This window comes from Hemitrygon akajei, unplaced genomic scaffold (genome assembly GCF_048418815.1).
Source record: "Hemitrygon akajei unplaced genomic scaffold, sHemAka1.3 Scf000084, whole genome shotgun sequence".
NCBI lineage: Eukaryota > Metazoa > Chordata > Chondrichthyes > Myliobatiformes > Dasyatidae > Hemitrygon > Hemitrygon akajei.
The window spans coordinates 1780800-1804542 of record NW_027331970.1 but is presented as its reverse complement, the minus strand read 5'-3'; the positions used below and the strand labels follow the sequence as shown (position 1 = coordinate 1804542).

Here is a 23743-nt window from a genome sequence, read left to right as displayed (position 1 = left end):
TCCTTCTACAATCTAACTTCACACTTGTCGGCCTTTAACAACACTTGCCATTTCTCAGCCCACTGCCACATCCTGTCACTGTCTGCTGCAGCTGACAGCAATTCTCTACATTATCTCCAAGTCAGCAAAGCTTCTTGTCATCTGTGAGCTTAATATCCCAACCTACACTGCCTCATCCAGTTCATTCCAAGTCGTGGAGTCAGCGGATCATTGAAGAGAACAGAACAGAAACAGGCCATTCGGCCTATCTGCTCCGTGTTGAACGAGTTAAACTGCCTGCTTCCATCGACCAGCACCGGGACACTATCCCTTCATACCCCTCCCATCTATGTAAGTGTCCGAACTTTACTTAAACTTTGAAGACAAGCTCGCATGCACCACTTCTGCTGCCAGGTCTTTAAACATTGCCATAACCTTTGAGTGAAGACGGATCCTCTCAAACTTTTCACCTTTCACCCTTAACCTCTGCTTGTATTCACACCTAGCCTCAGTGGAAAACGCCTGAATGGTTCAACCTATCTATACCCATCATAATTTTTAAACTTCTATGACATTTCCTCTAAATATTCTGTATTCCAGGAACTAAAGTCCGAGCCAATACAATAGTCTCTCATAGCTAAGGTCCTCAAGACCACGAATGCCCCTTAAAATTTCTTCTGCCCTCTTTCAATCTTGTTTAAATCTCACTTCAGACAACTTAACTTCCCATTTCCTTTACTCAATTCTATTATTTATTAAGACCAATGTACAAAAATCTTGCATTACGACCCGATCAACCTGTGATGCTACTCTCAATCAATTATGGACTTGTACTCCCAGATCCCTTTGCTCTGCCGCACTCCTCAGTGCCCTGTCTTTCACTGTTTAAGATCTACCATGGTTGGTCCGACCGAAGTGAAAAACCTCGCACTTGACTGGATTAAGTTCCATCTGCCGTTTTAAGCACAATTTCCAGCTCGCCCAAATCCTGCTGCAGGCCATGACAGTATTCCTCACTGTCTACTGCATTCCCGATCTTGGTGTGGTCCCTGAATTTTACTAATCGAGTTAACCACATTATCATTCAGATCCCTTAGATAGATGGCAAACAACAACGGACACGGCATCAATCCCTACGGCTCTCTACTAGTCACAGGTCTCCAGCCAGAGAGGCAACAATGTACTTCGCTGCTCCGCAAAGCCAGTGTCTAATTCAAATTACTACCTAATCTTGAATGCATCGAAACTTCTTGACCAAACGCCCATGTGGACTTCTCAACTGGAATACTGAAATCCATGTATACAATGTCCATAGCCTTGCTTTCATCAACTTTAGTGGCAACGGCCTCGATAACTTAGAGGCAGGAAACTAAGCTGATTAAACTTCATCCATGTTAAAACAAATACTTATGTATCATTTGTTTAGAATACCTTCAACTAATTACAGCAACAACATTACCACTTTTCCACTTGCATCCCTAAGTTGCGACAGGACAACAAACACGTCCTTCTCTGTGAAGATGTTGTCACTTTGCCTCTGTGCTATAGACTCTGTAGTGGTCTACTGACTAAATACAGATGAAAAAGAAAAATCATTTATGATCTCCCCACTTCTTTTATCTCCACATGTCTCCATACAGTATTAGTATCCCCAATCATCCCAATCATTCCCTCCCCTTGTCTGTTGGGGAAATCTCATGTACTCCATTGTCGCTCCTGATTCTCTAAAAAAAACTATTCCATTGCATTAAGGTTACTCCATAATAGATATGTTGTTGCTATCTGCTTATACGTGATACACATCTCCACTTTTTCTTACCAAGCGCCTCCACATCTCCAGAAAACGACGGTTTTCTACACTTATCATCTTAGACTTTTACATAAAAGCATTGCACTCTCTCGACGACAATGTTCTAATACTCCAACTTATCAAATACATATGTGTCTGGAACAGTCTGCCCCAGTTGACAGTCGACAGATTGTTTCTGATGTCATCAATATTGGCCGTTTTCCTACCTTCCAAGTTTCGCCCAGTGAGATATCGGTACAGCGGTGCGCTATCAGTTGCAATTTTGTGGACGTAGCTGCCGTGTATTCCAACCCAGACCGAGTCATTGTAACGGCGGACCTGTTGACAGAGAATGGAGTTCTTACTATGCGGAGTTGTAAGAGGGGTTCGGTGATGTGCGTTTCGTGATTGAGGAGCAAGGATGGCACACGACGAGGCAGAACGAAGTGAGCACAGCGACGGATAGAATGTCATGGCACTGAGCAGCGTAAGGTCTTAAAGTGGCACAAGTACCTCTGAGCAGGTACACTCGGTACTCTGCACATGTGTCAATAGTCCCTTCGTGGTCCGAAGGTACCCTGGCAAGGCGGCAGCGTATTGTAACAACCAAAGTAGAGTTTTATAGCACTCGCAAATGGGTTCAATTCCCCGCCGTCCACATCATCATTCTCGGCTGTAAAGAATTCTCCGTTCTCCCCGTGATCGCGTGGGTTTCCTCCGGGTACTCTGGTATCCTCCCATATTACAAGGACGTATTGGTCATGGATAGTCATTTGTGGGAAGATATGTTGGCACCCGAAGCGTGATGATCCATGTGAACTGCCGCAGCACATCCTCAGAATGTGTTGGGCGCACATGATAACGACGGATTCACTGTCTGGAACAAGGTAGCTGTGACAAATCAAACATAGAACAGGAACATAGAGAAGTAGAGGGACCGGCCTGACACAGTACTGTGTCAGGTCAATTAAATTTGTAATCATCTGGCTGACTAAACTAAGTCCCTCTCTCTTCACATTGACCGTACCCTAACATTTTCCTTCAGGTGCCTGTATAAACGCCATGGAAAAATCTCTAATGTATCTGTTTCCACCAGCATCAAAGGGATGAAAGGGTTACCTTATGATGAAGGTCTGGCAGCTCATGAGCTGTATTCCCTGGAGTTCAGAAGAATGAAGGGGGATCTCCTAGAAACATTTAGAATGTTAAAAGGCCTGGACAGATTAGATATGGTAAAGTTATTTCCATGGTAGAGGACTCCAGAACAATTTGGCACGGCTTCAAAATTGAAGAAAGTCCTTTTAAAACTGACATGAGGATAAATTACTTTAAGCAGAAGGTGGTAAATCTTTGGAATTTGTTGCCACGAGCGGCTCTGGAGGCAAAGTCATTGGGTGAATTTAAGGCAGAGATAGATAGGTTCTTGATTAGGCAGTGCTTCCAAGGGTATAGGCTGAAAGCCGGGGAGTGGAGATGACTGGAAGAATTGGATCACCCCATGTTTGAATGGCAGAGCAGTATCGATGGGCCTAATGGCCTACTTCTGCTGATATACTTTATCGCCTTATGGTCTATCAACGTAGATCGCACACTCGAAGCATTCAGCGCACTCGGGGTGACAAACCTTGTCCGTACAATCTCACGGAGAAATAGAGAAGTACAGCACAAGCCCTTCAGCACATCTAATCCATGCAATGGCCATTCAAACTGCTTCTCCAATCGACCTTCACCGAGACCAAAGACTTACATAACCCTATCATCATATATCGATCCAAACTTTTCTTAAACGTTCACATCGAGTTCGCATGCCTCGCCTGAGCTGGGAGCTTATTCCATGCTCTCACGATCCACTCAGTGAAGTGGTTTCCCCTCTTGTTCCTTTATAACTTTTTAGCTTTTCACACTCAACCCAGGACACTGGTCGTTGTCCCACGCAACACCAGTGGAAAGAGCCTGCTTGCATTTACTCAATTGACACCACTTGTAATATTGTAAACATCTTTCAAAACCACTCTCAATCTTCTGTCTTCTAAGAAATACTGACAAAACCTTTTCAATATTTCCTTAAAGTGCAAATGTTCTGGACGCAGCAATATCTTCGTAAGTTTTCACTGTGCTCTTTCAATCTTAATTACAACTCTCCTGTATGTCGGTGGCCACAACTGCAGACAATAGTCTGAATTGGTCTTCACTAACGTCTGGAACATCTTCAACACAACATCTCATCTCCTGTACTCAATACATTGATTAATAAAGGCCAATGTGCTGAACGGTTTCTCTAGGATCCTATCTACACATGGCGACACTTTCAACGATTTATGGACCGTATTGCAGATCGCTTTGTTCTACCACACTCTTCAGTGTCCTGACGTTCACCGTGTAAGGCTTACTGTGTTTAGTCCTGCCATAGTGTATAGCCTCACACTTGTCTGCATTAATTTCCACCTGCCATATTTTAGAGCATTTTGCCAGCTGTTGTATATCCCACTGGAGCCAAGATAGTCTTTCTCGCTGCCCACTCCACCCCCAGACTTGGTGTCTTCGGCATTTTGCTGACACAGTTAACCACATTATCATCAGCTGCGTTGCTATAGATGAAATAAAACAACAACAAACACAGCACAGCCTATAACACATTAATACGCCCAGGTCACAATCTGAGAGGGAGCTATCTACTGCCACTATCTGGTGTCTCCCACAATGCCTTACCTTCATACATTTTCCTGGTAAGTTCCTCAAAAAACTCGATAATTTGGTTAGGAATAACCTACCAGGCACGACGCCAGGCCGACAGTACTTATTTAGTCAACTGATATCCAAATACTCCTACATCAGGTCCCTTGGAATACTTTTAGGTAACGTTTCCTCCGCTGATGTCAGAAATTGCGGTGTAGAATTTTGTGGTTTATGTTTAAACTCTTAAAAATAGTCTTAAAAATTGGTTGTCCTCTCCTCCTCTGGTATCTCTCCAATTGCAAAGGATGATTTAAATGTTTCTGCTCGGGCCCAAGCATTCCAGGTTATGATCCGGTCCGCGGATACCGGACTCCGGGTCTTGCAGCCATCCCTCCTGTCGCCCTTAAGCCAAATAAGATAATCTTGGCTTAAGGAGGCGCACCTGTTGCCTATCAGCTGGCAGGTGGATATAAGGGACTCTGGTACCAAGTCTGGTTGGGTGGGTGGGTTTCCCTGCTCTAAACCTGTTTTGTCTTGTACGAGCTGGTTTGCCATGTTCCGAGGTGTTTCGTCCGATCGGCTCTGTTCGTTCGGGTCGTCCCGGCTTGGAGTATCCATGGTCTCATCCTCAGGTTCTGTGAGTCAGCCTTGGAGTCACCCCGGACCAAGTTCCATTCCGATCCCTTTCCTCCGTCTGGTAGCAGGCCGGTCTGCCGTTGCCCGGCAAGGGGAATCTGTCCCCTTCCTACCCCTCACCTCTGATGGGTTGTGCCCGTTACCTGCCCAGGTGTCCTGCGTCTTGCCCCGGACACCGTGTTCCCGCCCGGGAGGCGGCCCTGCCCAGGAGTGATGCGGCCGCCCAGGCGGCCCTCCTGCCTTGCCACGAGCTCTTTCTGAACCCCTGGATTACCTAGCATGCCCTGTCTCTTTCGCACGCCCTGGTCTCCCCATCTGGTTCTATCCTTTAGTTATTCCTGTCCTGCCCCTAGTACTTCAGTGCCTGCGTCCTGCACTTGGGTCCACCCTCCTGTCCCCCCTGCGACAGTTTCTCTGCATTTGTTACCCTCCCCTCTTGTTCTGACAAGCACATAGAAGTTTTGTAGTCTCAACATGTTGTTTTTGAAGTCCTTCCATGTACAGACAAAAAGAAATCACATTTGACGGCCTCCTACATACTTCTTTTTAACGCCTATCACGTACAATACATGCCAGCGTTACTTATCAAACTTTTAAACCCTTACTGACATCTCCTCAGCTACCGCCGCTGCAAAGAAAGCATTCCGAATGTGCGCAAATTCCTACTGGAGCACGGACCCACTAATTCAGTAAACATCCCAGTAAAGCTCCTTCGTACCCTCTCCAAAAGACACATCTTTCTTATAGCCCTTAATTTACCCTTCACCCTTCCCTCCCTGGGGGAAGTGGGGCCAGGGTGGGTAGTCAGCAGGCTGCAGTTCTCCAGCTGCGTCTGACTCCCCGGGTGCTGAGGGATACGCAGCTCCAGGGTTCAGAACCAATGACGGCGGAGCGGAGACAATTCGTCCCTACGGCCTGAGGAAGAATGACGTGGAAGGGAATCTGTACGTGGCGGTGTCGGGTAAATAGAGGCTCAGATGTCAACAGTGAGCAATGATCTGTGAAAGGGAGATTCTCTGGGAAACGGATGTAGCTGAAGGAGAGACAGGACGTCCGGGGGAAGGAGGAAAGGAAAAGTAACAGTCAGCGATCACATTACCTGATAATCCGCAGTGGTGCAGAGGACATCATATCCCAAGCAACGACTGGAAACAAAAACACAATGAGAGAGTCAGAAGCTCAATAGACAATGCAAACAAGCATCCCACACATTCCACAAAACAGTGGATTCTCTGATGTGTGCCATCAGAAGAGAAGGGCTCTCAGATCAAACCCGACAGTGTAACAAGGTACGACATTAAGAGAGCCGTGCCATAAACATGGGGGATGTTATCTGGTGAGAGGCTGGTTTGTAGAAGGACGCCGTGCTGGATGGGAGCGCGAATGTATTTTGTTAAAGGAGCTCGGTTCGTAGCTCTCATATTGTATGTTGCCGAGTGTCTACCGTTACTGATGTGGCTCGGTACAAATGTTTAATCCAACTACTCAGTTGTGGTTTTTGCCTCGGTTTCCGTCGCAGGGAGAATCAGGATTTAAGCGATATGGATTGAAGAGGCGGAGTTTGTGAATGGAAACCGGGTTGGAGAGGGAGGCTGGTCCCGGAAAACTGATTGAAGGAGGGAGGCGAGGCAGGCAGTGCCGGGTCGGAGGCAGTGCAGCACACGGAGGCAGCACTGGCAGGGATACAAGGAATCGGGATAGAGCGGCAGATGGTGGGACTGCGGCAGGAAAGGAATTTGATTCTCGTCTTACTCTTTGCTCAAGCCTTCCACGCTGGCCAGCGAGGCGACAAGCAGAAACACGGGCAGCATTGTTACCCTATGAGAAACAGAAACAGTCACTATCCAGTATTTGCCATGGACATAAGGCCATTCACAGGGTTATACAGCAAACAGCCCATCGGCCCGCCGAGCCAGTTCTAGTACTCAACATCATTGTATTCCGAAATAATTCGTACATTGGCTATAATTCCACAATTTTAACTGGCTCATCTCGATACAGGGGATGGAGTGTCAGTGTATCTCTACCCAAGCACTATCCTTCCCACTGCACCGCAGCGGATTCTGGTTAGCATCCTCGACAGCAGGAGAGCCAGCCCTAATTGATTCCGATCACTTAACAATCCTGGTGAGCCTCTCACTCCACCTCTTAGATCTATATTGTGTGCTACTGAAGCCTCTGCTACATGGGATAACGTTCCCGCCGTGTGAACTATGCATGCCCTTCATCGGTTAAAACACCTCAGGTAGCCTCCTCCACTCCAGGAAAAGACAGAGTTTCTGTCAGAGAGATGGGCAAGGAAGGAATGCGAGAGAATAGGCGGGAGAGGAAAGTTATTGAGTGGAATTGGACGAACACGGTAAGGAGGTGTAAGAGTGGGTTGAGGGTAGGGCTGGTCGGACAGAAGGAGAGAGTTTGGTGCGGAGTGTAAAAATAAGCTTTGCACTGTACCTCGTACATGAGATAAACCAATTCAGTCAAATCTCAGCCGAGCAGAGATGTTTCATTTCTCAGGAGCCTTCCCACCTTCTCTGCTGCCCAGACCAACTTACGTTTCTCTCCCTCCTCAGTTCTAATGAAATGTACTTCATCTAATGTCTCTCCCCTTCCTCTCCTGACAGCTCCTGTCTGCCATAAGTATTTATTTATTGCAATTTACAATTTTTCACTCTCACGCTGTGCTGTTGGAACAGAAGAAGAAATTGCACCAAATATGTTATCGATGATACACTTCATTCTGAGATTGATTGTCAATGTCATCCCTTGATGATGGAGCAGGTCCCTGATCCAAAACATCTGAGTCAGGGAAAACATCCTCGCTGACTCCATCCTGCTGAGACTTTGCCCATTGGAGCGTGTCCATCTGTCTATCCATTTATCTATCGATCTATTGATCTACACCTGTCGGTCGGTTTATATATCTATCTATCTATCTATCTATCTATCTATCTATCTATCTATCTATCTATCTATCTATCTATCTATCTATCTATCTATCTATCTATCTATCTATCTATCTATCAATCTCCCTTTACTTATGTACTTATTGGGAATTTTCTGTCTTTGCACTGTATTGCAGCTACAAAAACACGCTTCACGTCACACAGTGAATGTCAGTGATAATAAATATGATCCCGAATTCTCAAACAAGACAAAACCTGCAGAAGCCGGAAATCAGAGCAACACACACAAAATGCTGGAGGAACTCTAGGAAGCAGCAGCATCTATGGGGGGATAAAATGTTTGGTGCAAGAGACAGATGGCCATAGAAGAAAGAAAACAAAATTGGGGAGGAGCACTAGAGGGAGGTGACAGGCGGGCAAGGATATTAGGTGAGAGGGGGAAAGGGGGGATGGGAAATGGTGACAAGGGGAGGGGGCGTGGGGACATCGGTTTTGGTGCCGTCAGGTTGCACCTACTCAAACGGAATATAAGGTGTTGTTCCCCCAACCTAAACGTTGCCTCATCACGACAGCGGAGGAGGCCATGGATGGACATATCGGAATGGGAATGTGAATTGGAATTAAAATCAGTGGCCAGTGAGAGATCCCGTTTGTTCTGGTGGACGGAAAGTAAATGCTTGGCGACACTGTCTCCCAATCTACGTCGAGTCTGGTCAATATACTGGAGGCCTCACCGGGAGCGACAATGGTCTTCATTCTGAGACAGATGTCCATATGGAAGAAAGAAAAAAAATGGGGTGTGGGGGGTTGGGGGAGGACTACCAGAGAGAGGCGATTGGCGGGAAGCAGATAAGGTGAGGGGCGGGGGAACGGAATGGGAAATGGTGAAAAGGAATTAAGCGTGGCCTCATCACGACAGTGATTGATGGACATGTCGGTACAGGAATTGGACTGGAATTAAAATCGCTGGCCACTGGGAGATCCCGCTTGTTCTGGCGGACTGAGCGCAGGTCTTTTTCAAAGCCGTCTCTCAATCTACGTCGAGTCTCGTTGATGTACACGAGGCCACACCGGGACCACAGAACACAGTAAAAGATCCCAACAGACTCACAAGTGAAGTGTCGCCTCATATGAAAAGACTGTTTACAGCTCTGAATGTTAGTGAGGGAGGTGTAGGGGCAGGTGTAGTACTTGTTCCGGTTACAAAGATAAGAGCCGGGAGGGAAATTCAGTGGGGAGGGAGAAATGGACAAGGGAGTCACGTAGGGGCGATCCGTATGGAAGGGGGGTGGGGAGCTAGAGGAACTATTCCTCGTTCAACCCTGCTACATGTAAACACTCCATCCCCTTCTCTCAATTCCTACGTCACCGCTGCATATGATCTCAGGATGAGGCTTTTCATTCCAGTGGTCATCCATTTTAATTCCGCTTCCCATTCCCATTGCTGTACGTCCATCCATGGCCCCCTCCTCTGTCGTGATGAGGTCACACTTAGGATGGAGGAACAGCACCTTATATTCTGTACGGGTGGCCTCCAACCTGAAAAACTGAACATCGATTTTTCAAATTTCCAGTAATGCCCTCCAAACCGCCGACCCTACTCCCACCCCCCCCCCCCACTTTCTATGTCCCATCTCCTTTTCCCTCTCTCACCATATCTCCTTGACCGCCCATAACACCCTCTGGTGCTCCTACAATATTTTTTTTCTGTCTTAAATGGTCCTGTCTCTTTCACATTCCAAGCTAATTTCTTTATCACCACTCCCTCCCCTCCAGTTTTCACGTAACACCTCGTGTTTCGCTCTCCCCACCCGGCGCCTTTTAAATCTAATCCTCAGCTGTTGTTTTTTCTCCAGTCCTGCCGAAGTGTTTTCGTCCCGAATCTCGGACTGCAGCTCTTTTTTTCACTGATGCTGTTTGGCCTGCTGAGATCCTCAAGCATTTTTTTGTGATTCTCATTCTGGTTATCAATAGAGGAGAAACCAGTTTCCATCCCTCGGGAATTTTCACCAAAGCTGTCAAAAATACGACGGGTACATCAACAAAATACAATGCGCGAAATTAGACGCGTCGACGTGCCCGGGGAGAAGTACAAGGTATAGACTGGGTTAGCGACTGCTCCCCTATGGTGATCTTTATTCTCTGGGTATGGTGCAACAGCTCCACTAACTGGGCATCACCAGCAACAGATCACTTTTCATTTAATAATGACTATGTCTTCTACACCAAAGACGATGCCCTTATAGCTATCCACAGGGTTTTACATTGCCACCTTCCCACACACTCACTCAGACGCTCCGTATCCCCTTTCATCATCCCACACCCTGCCCTTCGCTCATACCGTCACTCTGGCTAGTGTGGTCAGAAACCTTGGTAATAGGACCTGTGACACCCCTCAGTTCAAGGGCTGACGTCGCTGTGACCTGAGCACCACTGACCGTGATTTCCCTCTTCTCATAGACTGCGCACATGACAGAGATGCATGTAGACCCACTGTTCGTTGCGTGGATATTAACCGAGTCCCAGGTATAATCTGGAATTCTGACTAATCTAGGATCAGGTAATGGGGGAGACGGTTAGAGCAGTGGTGTGCTCCGTATGCAGTATGTGGGAGGTCAGGGTCAACACAGTTGTTCCTGATGTCCACACCTGCAATAGGTGCATCCAGCTGCAGCTCCTATCAGACCGAGTTAGGGAATTGAAGCATTTGCTGGATGAACTGCGGAGCATTCGGGAGGCAGAGGCAGAGATAGATAAGAGTTATCGGGAGGCAGTCACACAGAAAAGACAGGAGGTAGGCAAATGGGTGACAGTGAAGAGAGGCAGGGGGAGCAGACAGAGAGAGCAGAGCACCCCTGTGGCCGTTCCCATCAAGAATAAGTATACCGTTTTGGATACAGTTTGTGGGGATGACCTACCAGGAACAAGCTGCAGTGGTCCTGTCTCTGGCACTGATGTTGGACCCTTGACTAGGAAGGGGAGGAGGGAAGAGAAGAGAGCAGTATTGATAGGGGATTCTATCGTCAGGGGGGCGGATAGGAGATTTTGTGGGGAAGATCGGAAGTCTCGGATGGTATGTTGCTTCCCTGGTGCTGGGGTCCGGGACATCTCAGATCGGGTGCAGGTTATTCTCGAGAGGGAGGGCAAGAATCCAGATGCTGTGGTCCATGTAGGGACCAATGACGTGGGTAGGATGAGTGAGGGGGTCCTGCGTAGGGAGTTCAGGGAGTTGGGTGCGAAGCTGAAGAGCAGGACCTCCAGGGTAACAATCTCAGGATTGCTACCTGTGCCACGTGCGAGTGAGGCAAGGAACAGAAGGATTATAAAGATTAATACGTGGCTGAGAGAATGGTGCAGGAGGGAGGGCTTCAGGTTTGTAGATAATTGGGCTTTGTTCCAGGGAAGGTGGGATCTGATCTGAAGGGACGGTTTACACCTGAACTGGAGCGGTACTAACATACTTGCAGGGAAGTTTGCTAGTGCTTCTTGGGGGGGTTTAAACTAAATTTGCAGGGGGCGGGGATCCAGAATGTGAGACAGGATAGCGAGAGGAAGAATAAAGGACAGGTGGGGACTACACGGTTCCGGAATATTAAGTGTGTAGTAGAGGAAGGTGGGGCGGAACAAGTGATAAGGAGGACTCATGTACAGAGGGATGGTCTGACGGAACATGGAGTTAAATGTGTTGAACGAATAAGTAAATTTAGGAAGGATAACAAAATTCTAGGGGCGTATAGCCTGATGGGAGTTCGAGGAGCTGGGTTAAGCACAATAGGCAGCAATTCAAACAGAGAAAGGAGAAATGGGTTAAAAATTCTATATCTGAATGCACGAAGTGTCAGAAATAAGGCGGATGAGCTTGAAGCCCAGGTGCGAATGGGTAACTATGATGTTGTTGGGATAACGGAGACGTGGCTGCAGGGAGATCAGACCAGGGAAATGAATATACAAGGGTATATGTGCTATCGTAGGGACAGAAATGTGGGCAGAGGGGGTGGGGTGGCCCTGTTGGTGAGGAATGAGATTCAGTCCTTTGCAAGGGGGGACATAGGGTCAGGAGAAGTAGAGTCTGTGTGGATAGAACTGAGGAACAGTAAGGGCAAAAGGACCCAAATGGGTCTTGTCTACAGGCCGCCAAACAGTAGCATGAATATTCGGTGCAAGTTGAATAGGGAGTTAACATTAGCATGTGACAAAGGTAATGTCGCAGTAGTTATGGGGGATTTCAACATGCAGGTGAACTGGGAGAATCAGGTTGGTGCTGGACCACAGGATAGGGAGTTTGTAGAGTGCCTACGGGATGCATTCTTGGAACAGCTTGTACGAGAGCCGACCAGGGACAAGACTATTCTGGATCTAGTGTTATGTAATGAACAGGATTTGATAAGCGATCTCGCAGTAAAGGAGCCATTAGGAGGTAGTGATCACAATATGATAAGCTTTTATCTGCAATTGGAGAGGGATAAGGGCAGCTAGGAGGTGTCAGTGTTGCAGATGAACAGGGGAAACTATGGAGCCATGAGGGAGGAGCTGGCCAAAGTTGACTGGAAGGATAGCCTAGCAGAAAAGACAGTGGAACAGCAATGGCAGGTATTCTTGGGAATAATGCACAAGGTGCAAAATCAGTTCATCCCCCAGAGAAGGAAGGATTCAAAAGGGGAAAAGGGGCCACAGTGGTTGACAAAGGAAGTCAGAGATTGCATAGCATTAAAAAAAAAAAGGAAATATGACAGAGCTAATGTGAGTGGGAGGACAGATGATTGGAAAGTTTTTAAGGAACAACAGAACTTAACTAAAAAGACAATACGGGGAGAAAAAATGAGGTACGAACACAAGCTAGACAGGAATATAAAGGAAGATAGCAAAAGCTTTATTAGGTATGTGAAGAGAAAGAAGATAGTTAAGAACAATGTTGGGCCCTTGAAGAATGAATTGGGTGAAATTGTTATGGGGAACAGAGAAATGGCAGAAGAATTTAATGAGTACTTTAGATCTGTTTTCATGAAGGAAGACACAAGCAGTCTCCCAGATGTATGGATGGGCCAAGGACATAGGGTAACAGAGGAAATTAAACAGATTAACATTCGGAAGGAAACGGTGATGAGAAGACTGATGGGACTGAAGACTGACAAATCCCCAGGTCCAGATGGTCTGCACCCTAGGGTACTAAAGGAGGTGGCCCTGGAAATTGCGGATGCATTGGTAATCAATTTCCAATGTTCCTTAGATTCAGGATCAGTTCCTGAGGATTGGAGAATGGCTAATGTTATCCCACTTTTTAAGAAAGGAGGGAGGGAGGAGACAGAGAACTATCGACCTGTCAGCCTGACATCGGTGGTGGGAAAGATGCTAGAGTCCATTATTAAGGATGAAATAGTGGCATATCTAGATAGCAGTGATATGATTGGGCCGATCCAGCATGGATTTACCAAGGGTAAATCATATTTGACTAATCTGTTGGAGTTTTTCGAGGATGTAACCAGGAAGTTAGACGGGGGAGATCCAGTGGATGTAGTGTACCTCGATTTCCAGAAGGCATTTGATAAGGTCCCACATAGAAGATTGGTGGGTAAAATCAAAGCTCAGGGCATCGGGGGGAAGGCATTGACATGGATAGAAAACTGGTTGGCAGATAGAAAGCAAAGGGTAGCGGTGAATGGGTGTTTCTCGGAATGGCCGGTGGTGACTAGTGGGGTGCCACAGGGCTCGGTATTGGCACCACAGCTGTTTACCATTTACGTTAACGATTTGGATGAAGGCATAGAAAATAACATCAGCAAATTTTCTGATGATATAAGCTGGGTGGCAGTGTGGCATGTGATGAGGATGTTAGGAGAATTCAGGGTGACTTGGATAGGCTGGGTGAGTGGGCAGATACTTGGCAGATGGCGTTTAATGTGAATAAGTGTGAGGTTATCCACATTGGGAGTAAGAACAGGAAGGTAGATTATTATCTGAACGGTATAGAGTTGGGTAAGGGAGTAATACACAGAGATCTCGGAGTCCTTGTTCATCAGTCACTGAAGGTGAATGAGCAAGTGCAGCAGGCAGTGCAGAAGGCTAATGGAATGTTGGCCTTTATTACAAAGGGAATTGAGTACAAGAGCAAAGAAATCCTCTTGCATTTGTACAGAGCCCTGGTGAGACCACACCTGGAGTATTGTGTACAGTTTTGGTCTCCAGGGTTAAGGAAGGGCATCCTGGCTGTAGAGGAAGTGCAGCGTAGATTCACGAGGTTAATTCCTGGGATGTCTGGACTGTCTTACGCAGAGAGGTTAGAGAGACTGAGCTTGTACGCGCTGGAATTAAGGAGATTGAGAGGGGATCTGATTGAAACATATAAGATTATTAAGGGATTGGACAAGATAGAGGCAGGAAATATGTTCCAGATACTGGGAGAGTCCAGTACCAGAGGGCATGGTTTGAGAATAAGGGGTAGGTCATTTAGGACAGAGTTAAGGAAAAACTTCTTCTCCCAGAGAGTTGTGGGGGTCTGGAATGCACTGCCTCGGAAGGTAGTAGAGGCCAATTCTCTGGATGCTTTCAAGAAGGAGCTAGATAGGTATCTTATGGATAGGGGAATCAAGGGATATGGGGACAAGGCAGGAACCGGGTATTGATAGTAATTGATCAGCCATGATTTCAAAATGGCGGTGCAGGCTCGAAGGGACGAATGGTCTACTTCTGCACCTATTGTCTATTGTCTATTGTCTATAATCTCACCAACGTCTCCGACACGCTGATTTGTCTGAAACAGAGTCTCTTTGGATGGGATGAAGATGATATGGGAGGGTAAAGATCGAGGTGGATACATATATTCTAGTAGAAACGGGCGGCTGGGGGCGGGTTATTGCATAATGGGGACAGTGACGGAGGGACGAATGGCGGCGAGATAGACAGTGAGAGAGAGATGAAATTGTAAGACGGATACTGGAGGAAGTGGGAAAAATACTGAATATTAACAGAGATAGAGAGGTAGGAGACGGTGTGAGTTAGATGGAGTGGGATAGAGAGAGGGGGAGAGATATGAAATTGAGAGAGAGAGAGGACAATACGTACAGCATAATCCCTAGTCTTTATCATCCAGTGACTGTAGTTCCACTGCAGAGACTCTGTGCTACGGCTTACCTCAGAGCTGACTTGCTGTACTGGGTGTACGTTTGTCCAGAGTCTCTAGATTCGGAGAAATGACACAGGCTGCTGCTATCCGGAACAGCCAATGCAGGAGAAGAAAAACAAATTGTGATTTTAAGTATCTTTCATCTCTGCCTATGGTGCTACAGTTCCTCAAACTGGGCATCACCACCAACATATCTCTTTTCATTTAATAATGACTCTGTCTTCTGTACGAAAGTAGATACCCTTATAATAATCCACAGGATTTTCCATTGCCAACTTCCCACACACTCACTCAGCCGCTCCATATCCCCTTTCATCATCCCACCCCCTGCCCTTCGCTCATACCGTCACTCTGGTGAGTGTGGTCAGAAACCTTGGTAATAGAACCTGTGACACCCCTCAGTTCATGGGCTGACGTCGCTGTGACCTGAGCACCACTGACCGTGATTTCTCTCTTCTCATAGACTGCGCACATGACAGAGATGCATGTAGACCCAGTGATCCTGGTGTAATTATTAACCGAGCCCCAGGTTTAACCTCACAAACATCTCCGGCATGCTGATTTGTCTGATACAGAGTCTCTTTGGATGGGATGAAGACGGTAAAGATCGAGGTGGATACATATATTCCAGTAGAAACGGAGGGCTGGGTGTGGGATATTGCATAATGGGGACAGAGACGGAGGGACGAATGGCGGAGAGAGACAGAAAGAAAGAGAGATGAAATTGTAAGACAGATGCTGGAGGAAGTAGGAGAGAAAGGAGCCGGAACAGAGATAGAGAGGTAGGAGACGGTGTGAGTAAGAGAGAGAAAGAGAGGACAGAGAGACATAGAGAGAAAGAGGGAGGGAGAGTGGGAGGGAGAGGGGGAGGGACAGGGGGAGGGAGAGGGGGTGAGAGAGAGAGAGAGAGAGAGAGAGAGAGAGAGAGAGAGAGAGAGAGAGAGAGAGAGAGAGAGAGAGAGAGAGAGAGAGAGAGAGAGAGAAAACACAATACGTTCAGCATAATCACTTGTCTTTATCATCCAGTGATTAGAGCTCTACTGTCAGACGCTAAGTGCTACTGCTTACCTCAGTGTCGACTTGCTGTACTGGGTGTGCACTTGTCCAGAGCCTCTATATATGGAGGGATGACACGTGCTGTTGCTATCCAGAACAGCCAATGCAGGAGAAGAAAAAACAACTCTTGATTTTAAGTATTCCAACCACAATATTGCATCATCGAATTGAGCTACATTGTGCAAACCGAAGCTCATTAATTAACTAGGTCACCACATCAATATCACAAACATGAGCGGATCCAGACAGCAGCTGAACCCGCCACCTACTTTGCCTACTGTGAGGACAGTATGTGAGACCCCTCACAGTTTTCCACAAAGCTTCCAAATTAACCTGAATCACTTAAGCAAATGAGAGAAGGCATCAACATCGTTAGAGTCCCAGGTTGGTCGTCATTGCTTTTCCGCTGCACCTGTTCTGTTGTCCGTTCTGACGCTCAGTGTCTGTTATTGGAGTAGAGTCCAGGGTAGAACTGTCCACCCACAGGTCGGATCCAGTGGCAGGAGTTGAGGAAACGACCTCAGATAAAAACCCTCCGTGCAGCAATGCCGACTGCGAAACTGTGCGCTCATGTAGACTCACGGTGAAGAATGACCCCGGCATGTTCGACCGCACAAGAGACGGTGGCGCAGGTACCCCATGCGTTTCAAATTAAACCAAAGCATTTTTTCCGGGTGACACTCAATGCCGATTAGGGTTTGGACTGTCTGCGAACACGCTCTGTAATTGACTGAATCGGAGAAGCATAGGGTTTCAGATCAGAAACAACCAAGTGATCTTACCTTAACACACCTTCCTGGACGATTTGAAATTAAACGCTACATCACCAATAAAGCTAAAGCAATTAATACAATAGCAGATCCCTTTTCGAAAATTAGGAACATATGCGTGAGTGCGTGCAATGCGCTGCCGGCAATGGTGGTGGATACGGATACGGTAGGGTCTATTAAGATATTTGGGTAGGTTCATGGATCTTAGGAAAATAGAGGGCAATAGGTAAGCCTAGTAATTTCTCAGGTAGAGACATATTCAGCTCAACTTTGTTGGCTGCAGGGCCTGTATTGTCCTGTAGGTTTTCTATGTTTCTATGTTACTCTGGACAAGGTAAGTACAGAACATTAAACAGTGAGAAAGAAGTAATAGAGTTAGTCGAATTTAAAACCGATTAGCATGATACCATACAACAGGTAGATGACAATGAAATATATAGGTATCTAGGTGTCAAAGCAAAAAAAAAATCCGACTGCTACAGAGTCAAAACTTTCCACAGAATTTACTTCAGGCTTTAGAAAATCTGGCAAACAAAGCTCAATAGTAAACATAAAACAAGTGCAATAAACACTTCCGGTATATTCGAAAAATGTACACTCCAGCACACTCAGATTAACATTACAGAGGACAGAAGGGGAAGGATAATAACAGACATTAAAGAATAAGATGAAACCCTGCTGGTTTCCCTGGCTGCGTAAGTCTAGATTAATATACACCCCGGTCTTGCCGAATCCGTGATACTCAGAGAGCTCTCCCACCGCAAACCCCGTTCAATGTGGATGCTGTGTACTTTGCTGCCCTGTTATAAAGTCAGTGCCAAGAAATAATAGACAGCACGCGGCATAAGATGAAATGAATTATATTTATGAATCTTAACTAAAGGTTTAGAAAAGAAAATAAGGATAGAAAAAAAACAAAAGGGCCAATTATAATTAAACTTAACTCTTCCAAGTGACATATTGACCAACTGTGAACCCTTGCTCCATCTAATCACAATTACCCTAACAAAAGATCCAGTTTACTTTCGAAAACACCCATTATCGCTAACTATAATCCAAATTCACCTGCTACAGAAAAACCATTACTTTAGCAGTGGAACCTCTTCCAGGATGTTAAATACTAAACAGTCAGATAACACTTCTAATAATATAGTTTCATAAAAAAAAAAACGGAATTCATACCTCATGTGAACATATACATTCTGACAAGAAGTACACGCCATTACACCTAAAGGAAAGAACAACTCAGAAAGCTTATGACTTAGTCACTACAGGAGAAGAAGTTAACAAATGGGGGAACATGACCCGCCCTGGAACACTAGTCCGTCATCTGAGCAGACTAGATGTCTACAACGAAACTTCCAAAGCCTGGCTCACATCGGGAGACCTCATCCCAGAAACAGAGGGGCCCCTGGTGGCAATACGGGGCCACCTGGTGAATACAAAAATGATCAAAAATACAGAATAAACGACCAAGAAATATGTCAGAAATTCGAGAGTGTCAAGGACAATGCGTGTGAAGTTGCCATTGGAAGAGAGAAGGTTCTTTGGATATCGAAGCCTGAAGTTTTAAAAGTCTCCTGGACAAGATATTATGCCCCACCAGGGTCCTAATACGTGGAGCACATGATTGCGGAAGCAACAATAGTGATCTTTCAAGTGTCAATTAAATCTGGCATGGATCCGGAAAAATGGAAAATTGCAAACGTCACTCAAACTGTCAGGAAGGGAGAGAGCCAGAAGAAAGGACAGGACAATTAGGCTGATTTCAGTGTCTAGGAAGATGTTTAAATTGAATATTACAGTCAACATATTTTCTGACAAGTGTCAGCAAGTTTTCCTCAGGGGAAGGTTTTGCTTTACAAAGCTTTTGGAATTCCTTCAGAGATTATCAAGCAGAATAGATAATGTAGAATCGGTAGCTGTTCTGTTCTTGGATTCTTAGAAGACCTCTGATAAGGCATCAGACATGAGGCTGCTAAAAACGTCAAGATCCACGGTATTACATGATAGATGCTAGCATTGAAAAAGCAATGACTGTTTAGCAGGTAGGAAAGAGTGAGAATAAAGAGAGCCTTTTCTGGTAGGCTGTCGGTGACTAGTGGTATTCCACAGCGGTCTGCGTTGGGATCGCTTAAGTTATACGTAAGAACGTTTTGGATACTGTTGGTCGGGACGACCTACCAGGGACAAGTTGCAGTGGTTGCATCTCTGGCACCGAGACTAGACCCTTGGCTCAGAAGAGAAGGAGGGAAAAGAGGAGAGCAGTAGTGATTGGGGATTCGATAGTTAGGGGGACAGATGAGAGGTTATGTGGAAGAGATCGAGAATCCCGGATGGTCTGTTGCCTCCCAGGTGCCAGGGCCCACGATATCTCGGATCGAGTTCTCAGTATTGTCAAGAGGGAGGGTGAGCAGCTGGATGACGTGCTATATGTAGGGACCAATGACGTGGATAGGAAGAAGGAGGAGGTCCTACAAAGAAGATTTAGGGAGTCAGGTTCAAAGTTGAAGGACAGGACCAGCTACATGTTAGTAAGGCCAGGAATAGGAAGATAATGCAGCTAAATACGTGGCTAAGGAGTTGGTGCAGGAGGGAGGGCTTCATGTTTCTGGACAATTGGGCTTTGTTCCAGGGAATGTGAGACCTGTTCCGACGGACGGGTTGCAGCTGAACTGGAGGGGGACTAACTTCCTTGGGGGAAGGATTGCTAGTGCTTCTCCGAGGGGTTTAAACTAGATATGCAGGGGGAGTGGAACCAGAATATTAGAGCAGATAGTGAGGTGGAGGAGGATAAAGGTCATGCGAGATCTGCAAGTATAGTGCATGGAATAAAGCCAGATCTGACATATAAAGAGGCTTTGAGGAAAGAAGCAGAAAAAAGCGTGTAAAGGTAGTAAAGTAGAAGGGCTAAAGTGCCTGAACTTCAATGAAAGAAGCATCAGGAACAAAGGTGATGAACTGAGAGCTTGGATATATACATGGAATTATGATGTAGTGGCCATTACGGAGACTTGGCTAGCACCAGGGCAGGAAAGGATTCTCAATATTCCTGGATTTCAGTGCTTTAAAAGGGATGGGGGGAGGGATGAAGGGTGGAATTACAGGTCAGGGATACTATTACAGCTACAGAGAGGGTGGGTAATGTAGCAGGATCATCTTCTCTGTCAGTATCGATAGAAGTCAGGAACAGGAAGGGAGCAGTTACTCTACTGGGAGTATCCAATGGGCCCCCTGGGAGCAGCAAAGATACGGACGAGCAGATTGGGATTTTGGAAAGGTGCAAAAATAACAGGGTTGTTATCAGGGGTGACTTTAACTTCCCTAATATTGACTGGCACCTGATTAGTTCCAATAGTTCATAAAACATAGAACAATACAACACAGTACAGGAAATTCGGCCTACAATGTTGTGCCGACCCTTAAACCCTGCCTCCCATATAACCCCCCACCTTAATTTCCTCCATATACTTGTCTAGTAGTCTCCTAAATTTCACTACTGAATCTGCCTCAGGCAGTGCATTTCACGCACCAACCACTCTCTGAGTAAAAAGCCATCCTCTCATATCCTCTTTGAACTTCCCTCCCTTTACCTTAAAGCCATGTTCTCTTGTACCGAGCAGTGGTACCCTGGGGAAGAGGCGCTGGCTGTCCACTATATCTATTCCTCTTAATATCTTGTATACCTCTATCATGTCTCCTCTCATCCTCCATCTCTCCAGAGAGTAAAGCCCAGTCTCCCCTAATCTCTGATCATAATGCATACTCTCTAAACCAGGCAGCATCCTGGTAAATCTACTCTGTACCCTTTCCAATGCATCCACATCCTTCCTATAGTGAGGGGACCAGAACTGGACACAGTACTCCAAGTGTGGCCTAACCAGAATTTTATATAGCTGCATCATTACATCGCGACTCTTAAACTCTATCCCTCGACTTATGAAACCTAATACTCCATAAGCTTTCTTAACTACCCTGAACTGAACTGGAAGTGGACTACCATCTTGCGGGATGTTTTGCTACTGCTGCGCCGTGGGGTTTAAAATAGATTTGCAGGGAGAAGGGATACAGAGTGTTAGAGCAGATAGTGAGGTGGAGGAGGATAAATGTCATGGGAGAGCTGCAAGTATAGTGCTTGGAGTAAAGCCAGATCCAGCTTATGAAGAGGCTTTGAGGAAAGGGAAACAGAATAAAAGGTGTAAAGGTAGTAAGGTAGAAGGGCTACAGTGTGTGTGCTTCAATGCAAGAAGCATCAGGAACAAAGGTGATCAACAGAGAGCTTGGATAAATACATGGAATTATAATGTGAAGGCCACACCAGGGCAGGAATGGATTCTCAATATTCCTGGATTTCAATGCTTTAAAAGGGATAGAGAAGGAGAAATGGAAAGGAGAGGTGGGCATTACTGGTCAGGGATACTATTACAGCTACAGAAAGGGTGGGTAATGTAGCAGGATCATCTTCTCTGTCAGTATCGGTAGAAGTCAGGAACAGGAAGGTAGCAGTTACTCTATTGGGAGTATTCTATAGATCCCCTGGTAGCAGCAGAGATACAGAGGAGCAGATTGGGAGCCAGATTTTGGAAAAGTGCAAAAATAACAGGGTTGCTACCATGTGTGACTGTAACTTACCTAATATTGATTGGCAACTGATTAGTTCATGTGGTTTAGACGGGGCAGAGATTGTTAAGTGCATCCTGGACGGATTTCTGTCACAGTATGTTGACATTCCTACTAGGGGTAATGCCATAGTAGATCTAGTATTAGGTAACGAAACGGATCAGGTCACAAATCTCTGTGTGTGAACATCTGGGGGACAGTGACCACCGCTCCCTGGCCTTTAGCATTATCATGGAAAAGGATAGAATCAGAGAGGACAGGAAGATTTTTAATTTGGGAAGGGCAAATTATGAGGCTATAAGTCTAGAAATTGCGGGTGTGAATTGGGAAGATGTTTTTGCAGGGAAATGTACTATGGACATGTGGTTGATGTTTAAGGATCTCTTGCAGGATGTTAGGGATAAATTTGCCCCGGTGAGGAAGATAAAGAATGGTAGTGTGAAGGAGCCATGGGTGACAAGTGAGGTGGAGAATCTGGTCAGATGGAAGAAGGCAGCATACGTGAGGTTTAGGAAGCAAGGATCAGATGGGTTTATTCAGGAAATAGGGTAGCAAGAAAGGAGGTTAAGAAGGGGCTGAGGAGAGCAAGAAAGGGGCATCAGAAGGACTTAGCGAGTTTCGTAAAGAAAAACCACAAGGTATACTTCAATTATGTGAAGAAGAAAAGGTTGACAGGAGTGCAGATAAGGCCGGTTAGGGATAAAGGTGGGAAGATGTGCCTGGAGGCTGTGGAAGTGAGGGAGGTCCTCAACGAATACTTCTCTTCGGTATTCATCAATGAGAGGGAACTTGATGACGGTGAGGACAATATGAGTGAAGTTGATGTTCTGGAGCATGTTGATATTATGGCAGAAGAGGGTTTGGAGTTGTTAAAATACATTAGGACGGATCAGTCCCCGAGGCCTGATGGAATATTCTGCAAGCTGCTCCACGAGGCGAGGGAAGAGAATGCTGAGCCTCTGACTAGAATCTTTATGTGCTCGTTGTCCACGGGAATGGTACCAGAGGATTGGAGGGAGGCGAATGTTGTCCCCTTGTTCAGAAAAAGGTGGTAGGCATAGTCCGGGTAGTTATAGACCATTGAGCCTTACGCCTGTGGTGGGAAAGCAGTTGGAAAAAAATTTTAGAAATAGAATTTATGGGCATTTAGAGAATCATGGACTGATCAGGGACAGTCCACATGGCTTTGTGAAGGGCAGATCGTGCCTAAGAAGCCTGATAGAGTTCTTTGAGGAGGTGACCAGGCATATAGATAAGCGAAGTGCAGTGGATCTGATCTACAGGGATTTTAGTAAGGCATTTGACAAGGTAGCACACGGTAGGCTTATTCAGAAAGTCAGAAGGCATGGGATCCAGGGAAGTTTGGCCAGATGGATTCAGAATTGGCTTGCCTGCAGAAGGCAGAGGGTCATGGTGGAGGGAGTACATTCTGATTGGAGGGTTGTGACTAGTGGTGACCCACAAGGATCGGTTCTGAAATTTTTATTAACGACCTGGAAGTGGGTGTAGAAGGGTGGGTTGGCAAGTTTGCAGACGACACAAAGGTTGCTGGTGTTGTAGATCGCATTGAGAATTGTCGAAGACTGCAGAGAGACATTGATAGGATGCAGAATTGGGCTGCAAAGTGGCATATGGAGTTCAGACCGGTGAAGTATGAGGTGGTACACTTTGGAAGGACAAACTCCAAGACAGAGTACAAAGTAAATGGCAGGGTACTTGGGAGTGTGGATGAGCAGAGGGATACGGGGGTACAAGTCCTCAGATACCTGAAAGTTGCCTCACAGATAGATAGTGTCGTTACAAAAGCTTATGAAGTGTTAGCTTTCATAAATCGAGGGATAGAGTTTAAGAGTCGCAGGGGAATGATGCACTCTATAAAATTCTGGTTACGCCACACTTGCTGTACTGTGTCCATTTCTGATTGCCTCACTGTAGGAAGGATGTGGAAGCTTTGGAAAGAGTACAGAGGAGATTCACCAGGATGCTGCCTGGTTTAGAGAGTATGCATTATGATCAGAGATTAGGGGAGACTGGGCTTTACTCTCTTGAGAGAAGGAGGATGAGAGGAGACATGATAGAGGTATACAAGATATTAAGAGGAATAGATAGAGTGGACAACCAGCGCCTCTTCCCCAGGGTACCACTGCAAACTACAAGAGGACATGGATTTAAGGTAAGGGGAGGAAAGTTCAAG

General features: G+C 46.1%; 1 protein-coding gene across 1 annotated transcript in view; it reads right to left on the bottom strand.

Annotated features, from left to right (window-relative positions):
- The window catches only part of LOC140722686 (uncharacterized), a 68236-nt gene that overhangs the window by 2056 nt on the left and 42437 nt on the right, over positions 1-23743 (bottom strand). The window contains exons 2-7 of the mRNA XM_073037388.1: positions 16172-16246; positions 15112-15186; positions 10902-10952; positions 6833-6898; positions 6180-6225; positions 1996-2107 (exon numbers count right to left, since the gene is read on the bottom strand). Of these exons, the coding sequence (XP_072893489.1) occupies positions 1996-2107; positions 6180-6225; positions 6833-6891 (217 nt within the window). The 5' untranslated portion in view covers positions 6892-6898; positions 10902-10952; positions 15112-15186; positions 16172-16246. The remainder of the gene's footprint in view (positions 1-1995; positions 2108-6179; positions 6226-6832; positions 6899-10901; positions 10953-15111; positions 15187-16171; positions 16247-23743) is intronic.